Source organism: Emys orbicularis, chromosome 4 (assembly GCF_028017835.1).
Source record: "Emys orbicularis isolate rEmyOrb1 chromosome 4, rEmyOrb1.hap1, whole genome shotgun sequence".
NCBI classification, from domain to species: domain Eukaryota; kingdom Metazoa; phylum Chordata; order Testudines; family Emydidae; genus Emys; species Emys orbicularis.
This window is the reverse complement of record NC_088686.1, coordinates 69,663,268-69,687,686: the sequence shown is the minus strand read 5'-3', so window position 1 is coordinate 69,687,686 and position 24,419 is coordinate 69,663,268. Positions and strand designations below refer to the sequence as shown.

Sequence of the window (24,419 nt, the reverse complement as noted above, 5' to 3'; positions counted from 1 at the left end):
AACAACACCTCTACCAGACAGACCTTGGAAGAGACTAGCTGCAGATTTATGTGAATTCAGAAGATATTATCTGGTCATAATGGACTGTTTTTCCAGGTATATAGAAATAATGTACTTGAAAGACATAACATGTCACAGTATTATAGAGAAACAAATGCATTTTTGCTCATTTTGGTATGTCAGAACAAACCAGTGGTGGACAACAGGCTACAATTCACTGTAGCAGAATTTGTTTTTCCAAACAAAATATGATTTTTCATATTACTAGCAACCCACATTACCCACAAGCAAATGTAGAAGCTGAGAGAGCTGTACAGACAACCAAGAAAATCCTACAGCAGGAAGATTCATTCCTTGCTCTTGTGAGATATACATCAACATCCATAGAAGCTAGTGGATATAGTCCAGCACAACTCCTGATGGGAAGACAACTCAGAACTACTGTTCCAACTTCAGAAAAGAATCTATCTCCAAAAAGTGGCCAGACACAAAGAGCAGACAATTGAATAAAAAGGCTAAAAGACCTTATGAACACTTTTACAACAGATGACACTCAGTTAGAGAACTGCCAAGTCTAGAACCTGGTGCCTGTGTTTGTGTCAAACTGGATGGCGAAGAAGGATGAAGAACTGCAGTTGTCCTAAAGAAAAAGAATTAATCACCCAGATGATATGTGATTGAGACTGACAATGGAGAGTTCAACAGAAACTGTCGACAGCTACAGTTTGTGCCTCAGAAGGACCAATCAACAGAGCAAACCCTACAGATGGTGCATGCAGAACAAGAAGATGCCAAGATTCCAAACTGACCAGACAGTCGTTGCAACTAATGGGCAGCCAGATGACCAAGTTGTTATGCATTTGGGTTGTGTAATTAAAAAACCAGTATGATTCAGAGACACTTAACAGACTGATACATACTAAAAGATAGTGTACATTTTATAAATGGTATGAATGTAAAACATAAAGGAAGAGATGTGATGGAATGCTAGACTATATTATAATGTTCAGCCACTAGATGGCACCATGTGTAACATATCTTGCCTGAGCTGATAACAGTGATACCTGGCAGTGCATTAAAGTATCGTAAAGGGAACAAATTTCTTGTCTCTCTCCGTGATGGAAGCCCTGTAGCCTGTCTGGTATAGAAGTCTGGTCTGCTAGTAGCAGCCCTGCACCTACTGCGTACAAGCAGTACATGACAGAGATGACACTCTGTGCACTGGTTATAGGGAGCTGCACTAGCATCTCTGCGGATGCCTGACTGCTTTGTTAACCCTTATGCTGCACATGAGGATGTCTGTCTTGAAATGTCCAAAGGCATAAATGTGTTAGGGTGAACGTTCTCTGTGACAATTCCTTTGCAAGTCAAAGGCTGGCTTTGCTCATTGAAGTGTGGATGGAATAAAATGCCTATTGTATAAGGATTTCCCATCCTACTCTTCTCCAGTCCCTTCCCCTTCCCAGAACAAAATCAATTACCAAAGCACTAATAACACTGGATTAAACTCGTATGAATTTGTTTCCAGCTGGGTGCAGCACCATTCTGCCATGGTCTGAGCACTGACTCTAGTAGCTGGTGCCCCAGAGGTTGAGCACCCTAATGTATGCTTGGCAGGAAATACCAAGCAAGGGCTTTAATCAAGCTTCTGAGTTCTTAAGGGCAGACAGTCTGACGCACAGGGTGGAGCAGCAAACCTGTCTTTCTATCAGGATGGAGAAAGAGAATAAAGATAGGAGGAGGGAAGGAGAGGGGGGGGGGGATAGAGAGAGAGTCTGCATAGAAAGAAGTGGCAAGAAGAAACCCAGATATCTCTTGCCCCTTCTTACCCTCCCCCCTTTATTTCTCATCAGTCTCAGATGCATGAATCACAAGTTGCCTTTGGGGCTCACTCACTTGCAAGCAGCTCCAGCTAAGCCTGTGCAGCAACCCATCCCCATTGCTGGCTGGGAATTAACCCTTTTCCAAGAGGACTCCAAGGCATCAAATGGCCAAGGTGCATTGAACTGCTGACCTTGCACCACACACTATCCTGTCACTCTCCTGATGCCAGCTTGAAAGGGACATGGCCATCAGCTGATGGTTCATGAAGGGTTTTTAGTTTGTGTTTCAGTGTATTAGTCTCTATTGTTTGCAAAGCATTCCTGGAATCTGCAAAATAGGGGCCTAATCCTGCAAATTACTGAGCACCCTGAATTGCAATGAGAGTGCTGAGGACCTCCTCGAACTGGGCACTAAGGCCTGAATCCACAGGTATTGCAATGCTGAGTGTCACAGTTCACCACTTTTTTGGGGGGAAGGGGCGGGGGGGAAATCTAGAAAAATCACTGTACCTCTGTGGGGTGAGTGCAGGGCAGACTTGCTCTCCGACCCCACTGGGGTTTCCCTCCACGCCAGCCCTGAAACCCACAGTTTGGGAAACACTGCCCTAAGCCCCACCCCTTCACAGAATTTGGTCCCTAAATCTAGGATACAGGGAGGCACCTAGCTCTGTTTGAGATCCACAGCTGGGAGAACGAGCCAGGCGCTTGCCTCACTCCCCACAAAACAGCCAGAGGGAGAAGAGGTGGCGCTGCCCATCTTAGGAACTTTAGCCCAGTGGTTAGAACACTTATCTGGGATGTGGGAGACCTGGTTCAATTCCCTCCTTTGCCAGATGGGGAGAAAGGATTTAAAGAGAGGTCTCCCACCTCTCAGGAAGGTGCTCTAAGCTGAGAGATGGGACAGTCTTGGGGTGGGGGGAAGGGTCTCTCCCAATCTCTCCTGTTGAAGCTGTTTCACTGTGTCTAAACAGGCATTGGAGCAGGGCTGGCACCTAAATCCCCCTCCCCCCCCGCCTAGGTGGGTGCCGTCACCACCAGGCTGCAGTGTCATTCTCTGAGCCAGTGGCTGTGTTTTGAACAGCAGTAGGTCAAAGCACACTATGGAACTTGTCGTGTTCAGTAGCAAGGTCCACGTAGTGACTGAGTGCGCTATACATTCCTGCCCTGGCTGTGGCTTGCCGTGCGCTATACCTTTATGTAGACCAGCCCTTAGGTGCTGGAGGCCTATATTTATAGAATTGAAGCTCCTGGTTTCTATCCCTGCTATCCCGTGCATGTGGTTTAGTTGATACCCATGATCCATGCACGTTTGCAGTACACCACTGAGGAAGCAGAGGCAGTTTCAGGCTGGCTTACACAGGCGCTCAGAGACCCGAGTCTTGCTACTACATTCCCTTAGGGTTGGTGACCTTGTTATAGCTGGGCACCCTCAGGTCCCCTCACCTGCACTAACAGTAATGGCTTCCATGAACTGGTCCCTCCAGGAATGTGTCCCTACAACCAAAGCCAGGTTTGTCTTCTTAATCAGCTTGTCCACGGTACTCTGTCAATGGGACAAAAATGCACAGCAGTTAAACCAGCTTTGACACCACGTGCTGTTCTGAGAGAACACGGTACTCAGCACTGTGCTGAGAGGAGCACTCTCGCCCTTCCACTGGGGCTGGAACAGACACTCTCCCTGCCAGGGAGATGAAGCCCCTAAAGATGGGGCTGGTGGCTAGATCCATGCAGCTGCCCTTCTCTTTGTGCAGCGTAGATTCTCCTCAGGCTTCTCCCTGCCCCTCATCTATCCTTCCTCTCCCCAGGCATTTCCACCCCACGTGCTCTCTCCATAGGGGTTGCTTTGTCCCCCATCATCTCAGGACACTTGCTCCTCCTCTCTCTATGGGGTAACTCACCTGCTCTCTCCACAAGGTGCTCATACACCTTCCCTTCATCTCTCCTGAGGCTGCTCCCTCATGCCTCTCTCCTCCGGGTTCTCCCTTAATCTCTCTCTGCTAGGCCTCTTTCTTCAGGCACGCTCTCATTCTCTCTCTCCCCCCTTGGCCACTCCCTCTCTCTCTTATGGCTGTCCTCTCTGTTCAAGCCTCTACCTATATCCCTTCCCTCTGGCTGCTTCCTCTCCAGTGACACTATTATCTCCTCATGAAGAGCCCCGGTACCCAGCACTGACCTTGAATTCATAGGACTCCTCAATGATGACCTCTAGTTTGGGATGCTCGCCCAACACCGGCTTCCCCATCTCTGCAATCCTCTTGGCTTCCTCCTCTTCGATGGTCAGCTTCCTCTCTGCCACTTCTGTGAAAACAGCATCAACACTCAGCTGAAGCTGAGCACAAGACAGGGGTGCTTGGTAGATGCTGTGAAATGCCTTGGCCACAAATACACACCTCTCACATTTTGCTGAGTTCACAATGAGCCTCATGAGAGTTAATGGTGGGACATTAGGTGAGTGGGCTTTTTAAAGAGCTTCTTGTTGTACCTTCAATGAATTATACTTCTCCTGAAAATGAGGAACCTATCCCACCAGCTCGAGCCAGGCACATACTGGGGAAAGCATCCCCTGTAATGCTAATGCACCTCAGTCCTTACCTACCCCCTCACCCTGATTATTCCAGTCCTTCTTTCCCCTCTACTGCCCATGTGCCTCACTCTGGATCTGCAGCACCCTCAGCTATTCCTACCCTGGGCTTCTCTACTGTAAACCTAGACTGAGCACATCAAGCTGATTGCCCTTGTGGCATATGCTGGGCTTCAACCCAGGCCTCCAGAAGTGAAAGACTAGTGCATTAAGGGCTTGATCCTGTGCCATTAAAGCTAATGTGAGTTTTCCCATAGCCTTTAATGGGAACAGGATCAAGCCCTAAGACATTAGTGATGAAAGTGCTAGGTTAGGTATCCCTATTATTACAGTACTGAGCACCCCTAAACCTGATTTTAGTAAAACTGTGAACATGTGGGCATATTCTGCCCTCTTCATCCACATGGTACAACTAGTGATGGCAATGGGAGTTCTGCAGGAGGAATGAGTGAAGAATATGCTGCTGGCCACGAGGTCTCAGCCAATCTGGAGAGGGAAGAAGCAGTTAACAGGCCCATAACTGCCCCCGCTCTCACTTCTGGCTTGCCAGACCAATTCATTGCCATTTACAGAATGTCGAGGTGGTGATGTGTCCAGGTTATTTCACAGCAGCGGGAGATAGCAATGGGGCCTACCTTCCCCGAGGGGGACATCACCTAGAGTTGGAACGTAGTGAGAACTGGCAGCACGAGTCCAGAAACATCTTGACTGGGAAAGGGTGTGCTCCTGCAGGGCTGCCCTCATTTTCACTGGCAGCCTGCAAATACATTGTTTCTATTAAGATTTTTAATAGAAACACCCACGTTTTTGAGGAGCAAAAGCCAAGATTTCACCGAAAACACAAAAGATCTCAGGGAGAAAAGGCCAGTATATACCAAGGGACATAAATTTCAGTATATCCCAAGGGACATAACTAATTGTTTAAAAAAATCAAAATGGTCCTTTATCCTGTCTTGAACCCCTTTATTAGTCGGACACACACCCCTCCCCCCATTCCTCCCCCTGCTTAAGCAACCACAGCTTTAGTGGGATTGAAGCACCAATTCTTGTTATGCTTTAGCACAAGAGCCCTTTTAAGAAAATGTTAATGTGCAGACATGTTTTCTAGTTTGAATTGAACAAGAGATAGAATCTTTTTATTCTCCTTTGATTCGAAAATTGCTTTGAGTAGTCTATTCCATTCAGGGCTTGCTTTAACTCTCACCCAGATATATATTCACAGGGGCAGGCACACACACTCTTAATTCTTTCATTCTGCACTGTAATTACGCTTACATCACATTGTGCATTTCCTGGGGGATTCCTATCACTGGAAAATGTACAGGAAAAAATAGGTCAGGGACCAAGAGGGCTTTCTTTTCATATAAAACTGCATGATTAATCCTTGATGGAGAAAAAAGTGTTCCCAAGCTTCTGAAGGTGGGAAACAAGGTGCCCCATGTGGTGCTGCCTGTGAGGAGCAATCCACTAAGACATCCCCTCGTGGTGTTGTCTCTGGTCCTGGATGATACCCTGAAGGCTCCCCATGTGATGCTGTTCATGGTAACGATGCAGAATCAACCAGTCCATTGATGTGGATGCTGTCCATGATGTTAATTATGGTTTCCCCTCCACCCCACCCCCCCAGCTTGCTGGGCTAACAAAATGAAAGTGGAGACTGGCACTAGGATAAAGGTGGGGATGATTATTCATGAATTTATCTTCAAATGCTGCATTGTGATTGGACCTGGCCATGGTTGTTTGCTTTCCCACTGACTTCCATGTGATAGGTTTTTGTTCACATGGCTGTTTGGGGTGGAACTTCCTTTCATGTGACTTTTGGGATTCATGTGCAAATGCACATATTCAGGATGGAAGTGTTCTACTGGCCAATCTCTATATACTGGCTTCACATGTTTGGGAGCAAGAGTGTAAGGAGGCCTGGATAGAGTAGGAGAGCCTCGTGAAAAACCGGTTACGCACCTTCTCGTAACCGTTGTTCTTCGAGGTGTGGTGTTCGTGTCCATTCCAAGCAGGTGTGTGCATGTGCAGGGTAATCGGAAGATTTTTCCCATAGCAGCCTCCGTCAGGTTGGTCTGGGCGCCCCCTGAAGTCGCATCTTTATGGTGCTCAATATAGAGCCCTGACGTCCCGCCGCCCCCTCAGTTCCCTCTTGCTGGCTACTCTGACAGAGGGGTAGGAGGGTGGGTATTGGAATGGACATGAACAACACATATCGAAGAACAACAGTTAAGAGAAGGTGAGTAATCCTTTTTTCTTCTAAGAATTCTTGTTCATGTCCATTCCAATCAGGTGACTCACAAGCCCAAGTTCAGGAGGTGGGGTCGGAGTTGTCTACTGATTGGAGCACAGTTCTTCCAAAGGCTGCATCGTCCCTGGCCTGCTGGGTGATTGCCTAGTGCGTGGTGAAAGTGCATATGGAGGACCACATCGCTGCTCTGCAGATTTCCTGGGTGGGAACCTGCGCCAGGAACGCCGTTGAAGAGGCCTGAGCCCTGGTGGAGTGCACAGTGATCAGAGGAGCAGGCACCCCTGCCAGGTTGTAGCACTCACAGATGCAGGACGTGATCCATGACAAAATCTGTTGAGAAGAGACAGGAAAACCTTTCATTCATCCACCACTGCCATGAATAACTTGTCAGACTTTCAGAATGGTTTCATTCTCTCAATGTAGAAGGCTAGCGCTCTGCGGACATCCAATGGGTGAAGCCTCTGCTCCCTGCTGCTCGAGTGCTGCTTAGGATAGAACACTGGGAGGTAGATGTCCTGGTTGGTGTGAAACTGGGAGACAACCTTCCGGAGGAAAGCCAGATGAGGCCTGAGCTGGACCTTGTCCTTATGGAACACAGTGTAAGGGGGCTCTGATGTCAGGGCCTTGAACTCAGAATCCCTCCTGGCCGAGGTTATCGCTACCATAAACGCCACCTTGTATGAGAGATAGAGTAGGGAGCATGTTGCCAAAGGTTCAATGGGCGATCCCATGAGTCTGGAAAGGATCAGATTGAGGTCCCAAGCCGGGACAGGCTGCCGGACATGTGGGTATAACCTGTTGAGACCTTTAAGGAAACTGCTGACCATAGGGCTAGCAAAGACCGAGCGGCCCTCTCCAGCTGGATGAAAGGCAGAGATGGCGGCCAAGTGAACCCTTACTGACGACATGGACAGCCCCTGCTGTTTGAGATGGAGAAGATAGTCTAAGATAAGTGGCACAGAGGTGAGTGTCGGGGACGAATGATGCTGCGTGGACCAGATTGAAAATCTCTTCCACCGAGCAAGGTAGGTAGCCTTGGTGGAGGGTTTTCTACTGCCCAGGAGGACTTGTCTAACTGAGACAGAGCAGGAGAGCTCCATCAGGTTCAGCCATGAGCTTCCACACCGTGAGGTGCAGCGACTCGAGGTTCGGATGCTGGAGCTATCAATATCACTGAAGCTTGTTCCCTCCATATCTTGACGAGCATCTTGTGAACAAGAGGGATAGGCAGAAACGCGTAGAGGAGATGGCCTCCCCATGGGAGGAGGAACGGGTCCACAATGGAGCCCAGTCCAGTGATGATGCATCCGTCACTAGGGAGAGAGACGGTTGAGGGTTGGAGAAGGGGACCCCTGCACATACTACCTGTGGGTCGAGCCACCACAGGAGGGAGTCGAGAACCTGGCAGGGCAGGGTCATGACCCTGTCCAAATTGTCCCGGGCTGGCCGATACACCAACGCTAGCCACAACTGAAGAGGCTGAAGCCTGAGTCTGGCATGTTGCACCATGCAGGTACAGGCTGCCATGTGTCCTAGAAGTTTCAGGCAATTCCTTGCTGTGGTGGTGCGGAACTGCCTGAGACCTCGTATGATGTTGCCCAGGGACCGAAACCTTGCTTCCGGGAGGTATGCCCTGGCTTGTGTCGAGTCAAGTACTGCCCCTATAAACTCTATCCTCTGAACCGGGAACAGCATTGATTTCCCCTCGTTCAGAAGAAGGCCCAGTTTGTTGAACGTCGATCTTATGAAGTCGACTTGTGTCTCCACTTGAGACCTGGAGTGGCCCTTGATGAGCCAGTTTTCGAGGTGCGGGAACACCTGTACCTGCCGTCTGCGCAGGAACGCAGCCACGACTGCCATGCACTTGGTGAACACTCAAGGAGCCACTGACAGGCTGAAGGGGAGGACTGTGAACTGGTGGGTGTTGTTCATCACAAACCTGAGGTATTTTCTGTGGGACAGAGTTATTGCTATGTGAAAGTACGCATCCTTCAAGTCGAGGGTGGCATACCAGTCTCCTGGATCCAATCAAGGGATGATAGAGACCAAAGAGACCATGTGAAACTTGAGCTTCTTCACAAACTTGTTGAGTTCTCGCAGGTCTAGGATGGGCCTGAGCCCACCTTTGGCTTTCAGAATTAGGAAATACCAAGAATAGAAACTCTTGCCCTTCTGCTCCCGAGGAACCTCTTCCACTGCCCCTAGCAAAAGGAGTGAGTGCACCTCCTGTATAAGGAGTTGCTCGTGAGAGGGGTCCCTGAAGAGGGACGGGGAAGTGGGGGTGGAAGGGTGGGAGGGCACAGAATTTGATGGAGTATCCCCTCTCTACCATGCGGAGCACCCAGCGGTCTGAAGTGATATGGGATTATGCCCGGTAGAAAGGGGACAGTCAGGACAAAAAGGTAAGGCAGGGCAGATCCAGTTCTTGTTCTGGTGTGCCGTCCTCGACCGCACCTTCAAAAGGTTGGTTTGGGGCCGGAAGGTGGTTTGGGTTGGCCAGAGCCCTGTCCTGAGGACAGGTGTGGCCTTTTTCTGCTGCCCCTATTCCTCCTCTGGGAAACGTCCTGTCGGTTCTGTTGGTAGAACCGCGGAGGAGGCTGAGGCCTGAAAGGCTTCCGCTGCATGGCAGGAGTGTGTAGACCCAAGGATTTGAGGGTGTCTCTAGAGTCTTTTAGGCTGTGTAGCCTTTTATCTGTCTTCTCCGAAAACAGAGTCAAACCCTCAAAGGGGAGGTCCTGTATGGTCTGCTGGACCTCGTACAGGAGACCAGAGACTGGAGCCCCTTCTCCTGGCCACCCCCGTAGACATGACTCTCGTGGCTGTGTCAGTACCGTCCAGCACAGACTGGAGGGAAGCTCGGGAGATTAGCTTGCCCTCCTCAACCAAGGCTGAAAACTCAGCATGGGAGTCTAGGGCGAGCAGTTCCGCAAATTTTGCCATTGCGCCGAGGTATTATAAGAGTACTGGCTGACAATGGCCTGTTGGTTGGAAATTTGGAGCTGCAATCCACCCATGGAATAGACCTTCCTCCCGAAAAGGTCAAGTTTTTTAACCTCCCTGTTTTGGGGGGAGGGCCTTGGAAACCTTGCTGCTCGCGCTGATTAGCAGCGTCCACAACAAGGGAATCAGGTTGTGGGTGGGAATAAAGATGTTCATATCCTTTAGAGGGCACAAAATATTGCCGTTCATTGCGCTTGACAGTGAGTGGGAATGAGGCTGGGGTCTGCCACAGGGTTTTGTTGGTTTCTGCAATAGTTTTTATGAGCGGCAAGGCAATACGGGAAGGTCCAGAGGGCACGAGGATATCCACCATGGGATCGGAGTCCTCTACTACCTCCTCTGCCTTGATGCCCAGACTCTGGGCAACCTGGCGCAGCAACTGCTGCAACACCCAATTGTCTTTGAGTGCCGGGGCTATGGCGGTGCCAGCCAGCACCTTGTCCGGCAATGACGAGGAGGAAACCCCAAAGAACAGTGGCTGTTCCCTGCCATAGGCGCCCAAGGGATCCCATGACTCTTGGGGATCCCGGGTAGGTGCCGACGCGGACGGTGCCGTACTTAGAGCTGGGGCTATTGGCACCGAACTCGGTGCCGATGTCAGCATCAGAGCCGCCACTGGTGGCAGTGTCAGTGCTGGAGCTGCCGTCGGGGCCGGGGCTGCTATCAGTGCCACTGTTGGCGCAGGAGCTGCTGTCAAGGCCAGTGCCGGTAATAGCGGCGCCGCCTATGCTGGCACCTAAGCCAATGTCGGCAGCAAAGCTGCAGCTGCTGCTGAAGTTGGTCCTGAAGTTGGGCTGGCGACGGTGCTGCAGCTGATAGTGTTGACATCGGTGGCGGTGGTTCAGTGGCTGGTTGCTCAGCCGGTGGGATAAAGCTGGCCAAAGCCATCGAAGTTGCCACTGAGCGGGACCCTTGACTCCTTTCCTGCCTCTGGTGAAAGGCCCCAGGAGTCCAGAAGGGCCACTGCAAGGGGTTCTGCCACTGCGGTGGCCATGGCACTGGGTAAGCCCGTCTCTCCCGCTGTGACCTGGACCTCCTGCTTCTGCTCTTATCGGAGCAGTAGGAGTCTGATTCCGACTCTGAGGTCTCCAAAAAGGAAGACCACGGAGGAGCTGTGCTTTTGGGCACTGAACGTCGGGCACTCCGGGACCGACTGGGTTCTCTCTCTGGAGGTGTCGATGTCGGGAGTGCCATGGAGAAGGGGAGCGCCAGTACATCATCGCTGGCTTCCCTCTTGACTGCACTTGCCGTGGTGGTGCTGACGGGGCCGGAGCCTCCTCTGTCCTAGGGGGTGAGAACAGCGGCATGAGGCGCAGCAAGTTTTGAGCCACTTCAAATGCCTTCAGTGTCGAGGGGAGCGGCAGCCGTCAACTCCTTAGATTTGCCCGGGGGAGAATGCTCCCTCTTCAGCTTCTTCTTCTTCTGAGGCACCTAGACACCGATTGGCCACGGGAGGAGCCATGCAGGTACCGAGCGTCTCGGGAGGAGACCTTTCTCGGCACCAGTTCCCAAGATGATGGTGCCAATGAGGATGTGCTGGGTGCGGGGTCCCCTGACCCCAGGTCTGAGTGGGGGCGAAGAGCTGCCTCCATTAGGAGAACCTTAAGCCACTCTTCCCTTTTTTTAATAGTTCTGGGACAGAACTCGCAGCAGATCCTACAGTGGTCCTTTTGGTGACCTTCCCCTAGGCACCTTAAACAAGAAGCGTAGGGGGTCACTCTTTGGCATGCGCTTACCGCAGACCTCACAGGTTTTAAACCCCGGGGACTGCGGCATACCCCAGTTCCGGGGAGTCAGAGGGGGGGGGAACCCCCAACTAACTCTAAACTAACTAAAACTATTATACTATACTAACTGATTAAGAACTACACCTCTACCCCGATATAACGTTGTCCTCGGGAGCCAAAAAATCTTACCGCGTTATAGGTGAAACCGCGTTATATCGAACTTGCTTTGATCCGCCGGAGTGCACAGCCCCGCCCCCCCGGAGCACTGCTTTACTGCGTTATATCCGAATTCGTGTTATATCGGGTTGCGTTTTATCGGGGTAGAGGTGTATGTACAATAATGAAGATAAAGACACCTGCTAAGCAAGGACTATGGGACGTTCCAGCTAACCGTCACTGGCGGTAAGAAGGAACTGAGGGGCTGGCGGGTTGGCAGGGCTCTATTATTGAGCGCCATGAAGGTGCGACTCCAGGGGGCGCCAAGGCCGACCGGATGGACACTGCTATGGGAAAAATCTTCCGGCTACCGTGCCATGCGCGCGCGCACACACCTGATTGGAATGGACACGAACAAGCACTTGAAGAAGAAAAATCACTGACTTTCTCAAATATAAATAATACAATATTGGCATGATGCAGAAAAGGGAAGACCGGGGAGAGGCATGGAGATGCTTGAAAAACAACAGTCCCTTGCCTGCAGACACTTGGCACATGTTCTATCTTCAGAAGCTGTCTGCAGTGTGGCTAGGCCCTCAGGATCAAGTCCCATGGGAAACCACCTCTACCAATTCCATAGGCTTATTTATAAGATCCTGCAGCCATGTGGTCACCTGACAGTATGACACTGAATGGCTGCTGACAGTAGGCCCATCAAGCCCACTGCCATTGACAGGCTGAACGGAGAGCCAGCAAGCAGCTGGGCCAGTGACTAGGGCAGAGTTGGTGAACTAGCTGCAGCAGCAAGGTGGTGATGGTGGGTCCCTTGCTGCTACTTCAGCATTTGAACTTAGGATGGCACAAGCCCATGATGTGGTTTGCTGTGGAAAAGCTGCTCTTGGTGAGTGGGTATGTGCCCTGTATAGGAGAGAGCAGGAACCTGCAGAAGGGTGGGTGAAACCAGCAGAGGGGCCAAGAGATGCTGCAGGAACAGCAACAGCAAAGCAGGAGGGATAGAGGCTTAGGCAACTGGAGACGTACCAGCAGCAAGCGATTGAACAGTCAGAGGAGGCCAACCAGAATTGGCATCCAGTGTAAGAGGCCAGAAATGATTATCTGAATGCTAGCACAGAGGCTGTGCCTGCTCTGAGTCCCTGAGCCGCTCATGAGGTGGACACTGCTGCTTCTGGACAACAGGTACCAGTGCTGCTGCCAGGTGGATACTACTGCTGCTGCTCCCTGCGGTTAGGTCAGCAGCATCAACCACCTTCTGCTCATTGGGCTGCTGAAATGGGTACTGTTGCTTCTCCTGTTGACAGCCAGTGTAGGATTCTCCCTCTGATGCCTGGGCTGCGGAGATGACTACTAGTGCAAGTCAACAGGAGTCTCCCGATGATGTTGGGGCTGCTGGAGGGAATGCTCCTACATCTCCTGCTGCTAATGAGTTGCATCCTTCTGATCTGCAGGCTGGAGCTGAGAGCCTTCTCCAGACTTTGGAGGCTGCTCTGACTAATGGACACATCCCACTGTTATTATTTGACAAGTTTCAAGGAATTTCATAAAACAACCAACCAACCAACCACCCTCAAACAAGTAGATCTGGAGATTGACAAAACGGTGCAGCTGACACCAGCGTCATCCCCACTGACAAGCCTCATCTCATCAACAAGGGGCGTCAGGATGTCACTCAAGAGTCCTTGCAAGTGGCAACTTTGACCACACAAATTTCAGACTGCTGACTTTCTGAGACTGAGTGGGAGGGCTCTAAGAAGTGGGAAGATACAACACAGAGGAGTCTTGCTCTGGCCAAGCACTGAGGCAGGAATTACTCAGGGATTCTTGTACAGTTTATAAACACCCCAGGTAATGTCAGAGACACTGAGGGTTTATGAATCCTGTACAGATTCCAGCAGATCTCCTATTCCTCACAAGAAGTCATATAGGGATTATAAAGTCAGCATGGACTCTTTTTATAAACCTTGCCTGGACTCACAAACCCTGCCAGATTGATTGCAAATGTTATAAACCCTACAAGGCCTGCAGAGTTTATGAAATACACAAGGAATCCTAAGGCAGTTGATACTACATTAATCCATCGTAAAAGCAGACACAAATACATCCATCTTTTGAAATCAATAATGTACTTCAAAATGTCGCAGCAGACCTCTCAAGCTCTACAGTTGGCAATCCTCTTTTCAGCTGATCGAAATAAGTTGGTAAACTGCACAGAGCAACAGAGACTGCAGCAACTGGCAAAAAAACAGCAGTAACAAGGCACAGTGGAGCTCAGAGACAAGGTGCTGGGAGGCAATGGGCACAGGACAGGCTACCATGTGGGGGGAGAGGATACCAAAGGGCACAGAGTGGCAGAAGCAGGAATTAGGTCAGGGTAGCAGCACCAGAGGACATTGCCCTGCCTTTTGGCCCTTTGCTACATGTCCTATTGCACATTTTGTTTTTAGGAAATGAAGAGGCCCATGTCACAGAACAATTAGTAGAAAATGCTTGGAAATGAAAGCATCAAAGGAAATTCCTAGATGATTCACGATATGTCTCAATAAGTGAAGGGGAAAAGAAAGCCTCAAATATGTATTTAAAAAACCAACCAAACCTTAGAAAGCCAGTGAAATTCTAAGTTAAGTTTAAACTTCAAAAAATCCTCAAAGTACTGAAAGTGCAGAGCTGGAGTACCCCAAACAATCTTAACTCTGCCTCTGTATTGCCACCAGTTCTCCATGCTAATTTAAGCGGCAATCTTATGTCTGGACACTTGATATCTACAATGTTGACAGTATGAGCCACATGTATCAACTGAATGGTATCATACTCACCATATGTCTGTGAGTGACACCCAAACATATTCTGTGGGTGCCACCTACACGATCAATTCACTGTCTGGTAGCAAGACAGAAAAACCAACATTTCTAGGCACTAAATCCAAGAGTTATAGCATGCTCATCACCATGGTAGCTGAGCCACCTTCAAGTCTCAGATTTTTTAAAACAAATTATTGCTTTGTTTTTTCATTCTCCCTCCTATTTGTTTTATTTATTGTGGAAAATCTAAGTAAATTAAGCGAGTTTTGTGATTTGTTCTGTGGGTGATGAGGGCCATGGTCATTCTGCTGTGAGATCCATAATTGATGGGCAGCTGGGAAGAACATTCTGTCTCCTACACTCATGTGTCTCACAGTTGTATTGTTCTGCTGTAATATCATTGTTAATGGCAGTCGTGGTCATGTGGAGAAAGCCAGATCCTCAGGTAACTTTGGCCAGTCCCCTGGAGGGCTTTGGAAATCAGGACTAAAAACCTTGATTTTGATTCTGTGTTCCACAAGAGGCAATGCACACAGTGGAGCACTGGGTGTTGTGCGCTCAGTGGACTGTGTTGCTGAGTGTGTGGGCCACCTGTAGATGGAAGAGGGCATTGTTATAAGTTGCAACCACTTAGACATCTAGAAGCAGAGAAGAGGCCAAAAAGGCCTGGTCTTTCTTGATGAGTGCAAGACACTTCTACTGTGCTTCCTGCTAGCCATCACCATAACCTCCATCTTCTCCACGCTGAGTTTCAGCCAACTATTCTTCATCCAGGGGTAGATGACTCCATGGTATCTGGGAGATGGTGCTGATACTGTTGGATATTAAAGAAATGTAGAACTAGGCATCATCTGCATATAGTTGTCACCTGAGACTGTGCTATTACATGATCTCTTCCCGCAGCGTCATGCACCCTTCATGCCAAATCAGATGGAGGAGAAGACTGAAACTTTTGGGACTCCACAGATGAGGGCAGAGAGTAGTTGCTTTTCCTGATTCTTGAGTGTTCAGTTTGAGAAGAAGGATTGGTGTCATCTCAGAGATACCTGTCCACCCAGGCTAAGTAATTGGCACAGACTAGGAGTCTCAAATGCCGTGCCAAGATCCAGCAGTATGAATATGCCATTTGTCCATGGAAAAGAGGCCGTCTTGCCCATTGTGCTTAATATACACATAAAGGACTTAACCAACACACATCTCACCTTCTCAGGAGTTGTCTCCTCTATGGGGGATGCAGCAGGGGTCGATTTAGCAGGTCTAGTGACGACCCGCTAAAACGATGGCAGAGCGCTCTCCGGTTGACCCCGGTACTCCAGCTCTCCGAGAAGAGTAAGGGAAGTCAACTGGAAAGCGTCTCCTGTCAACTCAGCACAGAGAAGACACTGGGGTAAGTCGACCTAAGCTACGTCGATTCCAGCTACATTATTCACGTAGCTGGAGTAGCGTAACTTAGGTCGACTTACCCCAGTAGTGAAGACAAGCCCTCTGTCTCTCCCATCTCAGTGATTCTCTGATAAAGCCTCCCAACCTGTGTCTTCACTGTGAGGCAGAAAACTATTATTATCCCTACATTACAGATGTGGGATCTGAGCAAGGGGGAGAATTTCTCAAGGCCAAAGAGCAAATAAACAGTAGAGCTGGGCATAGATCCCAGTTGTTCTGGCTCCCTGTCCTTTGTTCTAAGCAGTACGTGCTATATTGGCAGGAAATACCAAAGTTAAATTTAAGTCTGGGTTGACCTAAAATACAGGTCCTTGAACCCAGAGGAGTATTCCCTGCAGGGGGTGTATGTCCTGCTGCAGTGTCCAAGAGCTCAATGGATAAATTTGGGAGGCCTTCAGGAGGAGGGATATGGTCAAATGCTCCTACCTTCATGTGCCTCTCTACATCTGAGCGTATAAAACTCTCCCCTTCCCTCCTCAGCAGAAAAATAACAAGGGCTATGATCGTTTTTTTTAAAGAAAGACCATTTTTAATTTGGCAGGTCAAGTCTGTCAAGGTGAACGCTGCCAAACAGCAGCTTAATTATTAACCAGTCCTGATTTCTGTTTGTATCAGCCTCAACACGCAGCTTTCAATGTGGATTGCACCCTGGACTCCTGGCTGTCAACTCCAATTAGCCTGATAAGGTCGGGAGACACCAGGCAAGAAAAGGAGCCTGGCAGTTCTTCCTGGGTTCCCTCCTCTATCTCTTAGAGATGGGTAAGGCTGGAGGAAAGGCTTCCTCCTAACTCCTTCTAGTCTGAACATTATTCCTATTATTTAACATGCAGATTGTGGGAGCACATACAGGTCTCAACCAAGTTAGGCCCCGTTGTGCTAGGTGCTGTACAAACATACGACAATCCTTGCCCCAAAGAGCCCAGAGTCTAAAAGACAAGATCTAACAGGTGGGGAGGGTGGAAGTGATGGGGATGTGAACAATTCCCAGGCAGTCAGTGTTAATGATGACAGCTCATGTGAATGGCAACGCAGACTTATGGATAGACTGTTTCCTGATTCAGGGTCACAATCTGCCCACACGGCCTTGCCACGGGACAAAATGCTTTGTAATGGTAAGTGACAAAGAGTTTCACTAAACACCCCAAAGCCTTATGCAGAATTATTCAGTCTGCTAAACCAGTCTGGAAATGTCAGGCTCTCTCTGCAGAGGAAGGTGGGACCGTGTTGCAGGGAGTCAGTTCTCTGAGGCCTCCTCTTCCTGGCTCTGCCACTGACTCGCTCTGTCACTTTAATACTCCAGCCCTCAGTTTCCCCACCCGCACCATGGAACCCGACAGGGGCATCATGTGGGTTAAGTCACTGATATTTGGGAAGTGCTTTGAGATCGGTCCATGGACAGCACTATAGCAGTGTCAAGCATGCTTAGTGTGAGATTGCAGCATTTGAGGCTGGAAATACTGGGAACACATCCCTTCTAGGCACTTCTAGTACCAGCCAGAACTGGGAAGGACAGAGACATCTGTGGAAACGGGGTTGCCTGCAATAGCAGGGGACAGGACTCATTGATCCTCACGTGCCTACCAATCCGATGTCCCAATAACACTCATTTAGAATAAAAACATGTTCTCCAAAATGTGTGGAGACCCCCACAGGGGAAAGAGGCTGGATGAAGCTGGGCTACATTCATGACGTTTACCCCTCGCTAATCAGCTGGGCATCGCCTGGGAGTTGTCTAATTCACAGGGATTTTAGGGGTTGGGGATGCTAACTGGGGAAGATGGAAGATTTCCAGCTGCTGTGAGACAAATGCAAATGACGAGTCTTAGAAACAGCAGTTTAAGGCACTTTGTCTCTTTTTGGCTGCAAACACCCTCACCTGCCTGACCTACCCTCACAATGTGACCCAGGTGCCCCTGCCATCGCTTCTCAACATCGTCCCTGGGTAGGAAGGAGGTGGGGTGCACTGGGAGCTCAAACTAGGGGTGAGGAAGAAGCAAAAATGGTTCAGAGAGAGAGATGGGGTGCATGGCCAATCCATCCTGGGCAGGGAGGATGAGGCGCTTGACTCAAGGGAATTGGGGGACACATTGAGGTAATAGGAGTGTGGTTCACATTGGGTGAGGGGCAGGGAGGCAGAGCAGCTGTCGTGCAAAGACAAAGAGGTGATACCAAACAGAGACGTAGTAATCTCAGTCCTGCAGGACAGCACTCTAAGGCTTTCCGTGTAGCTGTTGCCAGTGTGAAGCACAATGCGTATCCCACTTGGGATGTGCACCAGCTAGTGTCAAGGAATAAAGTGACACTGCAGGAGATGCCAGCAGGAGACTCAGAGCTGCCCTTCCCCCAACCTGCTCTCTAAAATGCTTGTCACCTATAGGGGAAACCTGAAAGAACATGGCTGGGTCAGCATCAGCCTGCGCATGCAAGGGAGTCTCCTCCATCTCATGTCCCAGCAGCACTCGCTTCCTTCTAGCAAGTGTAGCTCTTTAACAGAACTGCCAAGAGGCTTTTCCTTTTGCTGTTTTTATTCTAAGAGCCACATTCTGCCCCCAACCTCCTGTGTCCCGGGCATGGGCCCTTCCTATGGCCCAGGAGCACAGGTTAGTGTAGCTATGCTGGAGGGTGAGGGGACACAATCCTCCACCTAATGTCACAGATTAGCTGCTGGGCTGTGGCTCCACTGGCCCCTGTCCAGGGCACAGCAGGACGTATGTCTTTGTACTGCAGAAGTGCTAGAGACCACAGTCTGAAATGAGGGCTTCACTGGGCTCTACGCTGTCCAAACACAGAGAAAGAGACAGGCCCGAAGACTTGTAAGGAGAGTTTTATGGAGGGTTCTGAAGGTGAATAATGAGGTAGGTTTGCAGATGTGTATGGGGAGCTCCTCCCAAGCATGGGGGGGGGGCAGCCCGGGAGAAAGCACAAAGAAAATTTAACCAGTCGGTGTTGGAGGCTGGTATGATGGGCCGACTGGAGGCAGGAGTGGACCTTTTGATAGTGAATCAGATTTTGTTTTGCTGTAGCACCGGACAGGGCATCAGCAGACTATTCCATTCTTGGCTCTGTCACAAACTCGCAATGGGACCTTGGGCAAATCATCTTTCCGCTTTGTGCCTCAGTCGCTTGTTCTGTAAAATGGGGATATGAATACTTATCTACTTCACGCTGGGATTAGCAGCATGAGACTTCATTCATTAATAGCCAAAATGTACTTTGAGACATTTTCTTAGTAATAAGTGAATAGAGGTTAGGATACTCAGTTCTAATAAGCACCCAAACATTTGGATGCTTCCCCAAGCCTCTAATCAATTATCTTAACCTCCTCAGCCTGCAAATCTTACAAGAACAGCAGGCTCTGGTAAGATTTCCAGTAATTCCTGCTTTTGGTCATGCTGCAAATACCACACAATCAATCATGCTCATGGCAATTTGACATGTCTCTTTCTGAACCCAGACAGCACCAGAAAGGACAGAGATAATTGCAAAAATCCAAGCTAATGAAGCAAACAAGTTATCCTAACTTTTTTGAATGTCAGAAAAGGTTTGGATTCAATTGGAGATTTAGGTTAAAAGTCCAGGTTTTTCTCTTGCTTTGAACTGGCTCACCAAGCCCTAGTTTTGGCAGAAGAAAAATTACCATATTCACCGACAAAAGAGGACGGTCAGACATTCCTATAGGAATAACTAGTAAATTTATCAAATACCATTAACATTATGCAGAGTAGTCATTTCCCATAACTAACAAAAATAAGAATAAGACCAATAAGAATAATGAACGTGATGAAAATGAGCGTGTTGCAAAAATAGCTACTTTAAGTAGAGAAATCATGGTTTTGTGGTTAAAGCAAAGGGTTCCAGGTCCTATTTCTGTCACTGCTGTTAACTCGCTGGGTGACCTTGGGGAAGTCACATTGGCCTCTGTTTCTCCATCTGTGGAATGGGGCTAATATTCATCCACCTCACAGGAGGTTTTTGTGGTTCAATTTACACTTGAGGTATTTGGATGAACAATGCCGTTGAAATATTAATCGTATATTTAAAAATCAACATGTTAAAAGTGTACTGACACCTAAGATGATTTTAAATATCTCACTTACTTTTCATTATTTATGCTGTTTGCCTTGTGCATTTCTCTTATGTTGTAGGATGAAAATATATTTGTCAGTTTCACATTTGTTTATATTCAGTTTCAGTTTCAAAATCTCACACACTAACTGTGCTGTGCTGTTTCCATTGCAAACACTGCAGGGAATGTTTAAATGAAAACAAAAAAATATGAGCAGTAGAATTGTAAAAATTTTACAGAAACATCTGTGTTGGTCTGAGGTTTGATAAAACCTTAGCTCTAAAAACTTAAATTGTGGTTCTAGGCCAACCCAACACATTCATTTCATGCAGTCAGAATCAGATACTTTAATCTAGCAGCCATCAGGTGCATCCTAAAACAGTTCCTTTCAAAGTTCATTGAGTCACAAGTATGGATTGCAGAACGAGTTTGGCTCAAATAAGCACTCATTTGAACATGTGCCCGAAGTTCATCCAAACTCAAACTCATTTTTAAAAAAAATATTTTCAATTTTTCACATGGTTCTTTACTTTCAGGCTTGGGAGCAGCAGTGCCAATAATGCCCCAAAAAGTTGTTCTCATGAGATTTTCAAACCAAAATTATTGGAAATCTTGCTAGGCAGCTCCTTGTTGTGTGATTTCAGCACACCCCCATGCTGCAAACACATAGAGGCTAGCTGCAAAGATATGAACTTCCCCAAAATCAGGGGCTGCTTGGACCTGGGAGTCTCAGTTTGGGCCATCTGTGTCTCTGATACGTATCCAGAGTTCTAGTGTGTATACAGACAGAAGTGAATATCTAACCACTTGAGCTTTTCTCCTCGCTAGTCACAAGCCAGCCTGACATCAGCGCTCTGTGCTGGAGGAGTGAAGAGACAGAGCAGCAGGTGCCCTGGCCCTAAAAGCTGCTGGGTTTCTGGAGAGCAAACAATGGTGGGCGAAAGACATGAAATACACACACAAGAGAAACAAGAATCACCAGGAGAAATGTGAGACGTCTAGGGAAAGTCCAAAAGGGGGCCACGTGACAGAGCCATTAGGTCACTCCGGTACGTTTATACTGCAATTAAGCACCTATGGCTGGCCCACGTCAGCTGACTTGGGCTTGCGGGGTGGTAAAATTATGGTGTAGACATTCGGGCTTGGGCTGGAGCCTGGGCTCTGTGTCCTTCCCCTCTTGTGGGGTCCTAGAGCCTGAACATCTACACTGCAATTTTACAGCCCCACAGCCCAAGCCTCCTGAGCCTGAGCCAGCTGACAAGGGCCAGCCATGGGTGTAGACATACCCGCGGGCTCAAAGACAGGTCAGTGCGGCAGCTGCAGGGAGATGAGGAGCTTGGTAGGAAAAGGTAACATGAGAAGCCGGGGGTGGGGTAGATGACAAGCTCCAATGTAGTTTTCAATGTAATTTTTACAAACACTCCTGAATGCTTGCCTTTTCTAAATCTAACATGACACGGACTAAGTGAAAATGTCACCTCCATCTCTCCTTATTAGCCATGATTGGTACTGAGTGGAGCTCTAATGTGTGTTTCTGCTATGTGGGGGTGGGGGTATTATTGATATTGGTCTGGATATTTTCTATCTTGGTATTTGTAGTTTTAAACACGTACAAGGTACAAGTGATGTCAGCCCAGCTCTGCACAGAATTCATGTGCTGCACACAACAGACCTGACATTAGATAAACATAGTATTCTAGACAGCCTGGCGAAAGGCGGGTGGACTCTAGCCAGTGTGACTGAGGGGGAACAGGGTACCCTATCCTCGGGACCCTTCCACTTCCTCCAGGTCAGAAATTTGGCCCTTTTTTATTAACTGAACAGCAACTTTCCATAGCTGGTGAAAATTATCCAGTAATACCTGCCAAAAGCAATCAAATTTGATCACAGAGTAGAAATTATATTAATACAAATTATTTGGTTCCAGAGGTTCTGATCAAATTAAGTGGCTAGTGAATTAAAGCAACAAAATTGCTGTGAGAAAGGTTGCACTTGACTCATTTCCCATCCTGCTGAAGTTGAAGAACTGACAAAATTCATAGGAGAAAAAGGCCTCTTAAAGGATTCCCAGCCCAAGCGGGTCAGAAAATTTTTTCATAAGCATCCTGAACTGAACTTTGGGGATTCTGTGACCTTTGTTGTCATTAGTTATGTTCTAATTAGCCCTGTTTGTGATTCTGGACATACTCTATGGCAGGGCCGGCTCTAGGCACCAGTGTCCCAAGCATGTGCTTGGGGCGGCACTTCTCAAGGGGCGGCACTCTGGCCCTTTGGGGCATCACCTTTGCTTCGGCGGCGGCACTCCAGCCTTTTTTTTTTCCCTTCGGCATCGGCACTCCATTTTGTTGTTGTTTGTTTTGTTTTGTTTTGTTTTTTTGCTTGGGGCGGCAAAAAACCAAGAGCCGGCCCTGTTCTATGAACAACTGCCTTAGAGTATTAGGAATTGAAGGTGGTAGCATAAAGATATTTTCCTCTTGATTTGCAATGAAGTCTTGGATATGGTCTTTGATCCGAATGCCACCATAACTTGGGCATGATGAACATGTATGAATGGTTCAACTTAAACTCTTCCTAGAACAAAGGCTCCTCAGGCTGTGGTCTGTAGAGCACTGGTGGCTTGCAGAGCACTTCCAGGTGTTCTGTAGAGCTGCTTCTGTCACAGCAGTTAAGCATCTGTCAGTTCCAAGCAGTGACACTTCCTGATAGTTGTAGTCCAGTTCAGGACTCATAATTTCCAGAAATTTTTTTGTCCAACTCTATTTAAAAAACAAAAACACAAGCCCTTCTCTGCGCCTTTGAGTGCCTGCTTCTTGTGCCAAATAGTTCTTTAGTGCAAACTCAACCATGATCAAACCTGGAACTGGAGGGATAACAAAAATACAGAAGGAATAACCCATACTACAATGTGAGCTTAGCAAGGCAGGGCATACTGTCCTGATCTTTCCCTCTTTCGGTGTTGGGGAGGTTTACACTGCACTCTCTTCTTGGTGGCACATTGGTTGTTCTCTAGGAGGCACTTATGCCCAAACTTATACCCAAACTTCCAGGAGTTTTCTTTGGGCTGCCTTCCACTGTGAGTTCTGGGGGTAATACCACACTTAGGCCCACTCTGTTTTATTGTAAGTAAGCACAATAGATGCAGAAAGGAAGGTGTGTGATTGGGACTGGGAGGTGAGGTGTCCAATGTCCTAAACTATCAGGAGTTGTAGGTTCAGCTGTATGTTATAGGAAAGATCATTTCCCTTATATTTGTGGCAAAAAAACCTTGGATTTGAGTTTTGACCTCATGTTTCAATAACTGGTGCATGCTCAATGTATCTGCTCCTTGGGTACACAGCCTCACTAGTAACGGTGATACAATGAGCATGAGCACAAAAGTCTCTGACTGAAGAAGAGAATGAAATCAAAGCCACGCCGATAGGAGTGAAAGCAGTCTTACCTTGAGTGAGTAGCAGCGCTGTATGAAACGAAAAACAAAAGAAGGAAAGAAGAAAACAGGAAGAGAGTTAATTTTCCATTTGGAGATGGCGCAAAGGCTATTTGCAGATGACAGTTTTAAATGAGTGATGAAGTTGGCTTAGTGCAGCGTGTGAGCTCTCTGTAGCCGCATGCTTGGTGCAGATTTGTGAGCATGCTCAGTAGCAGCAGGATGAGAATGAGGCTGGAGAGAACAAGTGCGTCCCAAGGGCTCTGTGTTTAGAAGTATTCCCCCTCCCCCATGAGCGAAGGCAGAAGGATGGGACTTGGGATGGGATAGTGGGTAAGGGACAGGAAAAGCGTGTGGGGATTGTCACTCCTGATATCAGGGTCTGAGATGAGCCAAACTGTCCCAAAATGAGTTGGAAGTGTCCCTGCTTGAGGCACACTCTGTAGAAGTGGAGAGGGCTTGCCAAAAACAGGAAGGCCTTGATACACTGATGCACTGTCAGATCTTCTCTTGTATGTCAGATGTGAGTGCAGGCAGTAGCAGCGGTGAGGGGGTTCACTGAGAAGAACTTGGCCAGGGCAAAGAGTGTTTATAAAATGGGCACTGACCCTAGGACCAATGGAGATAGGGGTAACGCTGCTAGGCATCATCCCCAACAATTCATAGGGAAGTTCTGATTTTCACAGGTGCATCCTGTGCCCCACAAGCTTAGCTCACGGAGATTTAGACTCCCAGATGGGCTGTAGATGTCACAATGAGCCACCGTGTTGAGTCTTCACAGGTTTCTTGGCTTCCAGTTGCACCTATGCATGATGCTATTGCACTGACATGTGCCACATGGTCTACCCCACCACACAAGGATGCTACTGCATTGCAACCATGCATTGCAAATGCAGTTATTTGGTCCTGCAAGATTAGTACAGGCTGAAATACTAGAGTGTAGGAGGAGGCGATAAGAAAGGAGAGAATAGCCTTGTAAGGAACAATGTAACTTCCCAATTCCAAAAATGCTCAGTATGGTCCTCCTGTTGTCATTGACTGTGATTACCTGACACCCCCTTCGCCTCCCCTATCTCCTTAGTCTCCATAGTTGTCACAAAGAAAGATTCAACTGGACCCTTTCTAGGTT

At 48.3% G+C, this 24,419-nt stretch overlaps 1 protein-coding gene across 9 annotated transcripts in view; it reads right to left on the bottom strand.

Annotated features, from left to right (window-relative positions):
- SLC8A3 (solute carrier family 8 member A3) overlaps window positions 1-24,419 on the bottom strand; it is a 155,027-nt gene that overhangs the window by 6,231 nt on the left and 124,377 nt on the right. For 3 of the 9 annotated variants that reach the window (XM_065403130.1, XM_065403131.1, XM_065403129.1), the window contains 3 exons: window positions 9,341-9,375; window positions 3,997-4,108; window positions 3,267-3,366 (listed from right to left, as the gene is read on the bottom strand). In XM_065403130.1, coding sequence (XP_065259202.1) covers window positions 3,267-3,366; window positions 3,997-4,108; window positions 9,341-9,375 — 247 coding nt within the window. Of the gene's footprint in view, window positions 1-3,266; window positions 3,367-3,996; window positions 4,122-9,340; window positions 9,376-12,802; window positions 12,812-23,302; window positions 23,321-24,419 lie in introns of all 9 variants that reach the window. The other 6 variants (XM_065403137.1, XM_065403132.1, XM_065403134.1 and 3 more) reach the window with 4 other exon arrangements.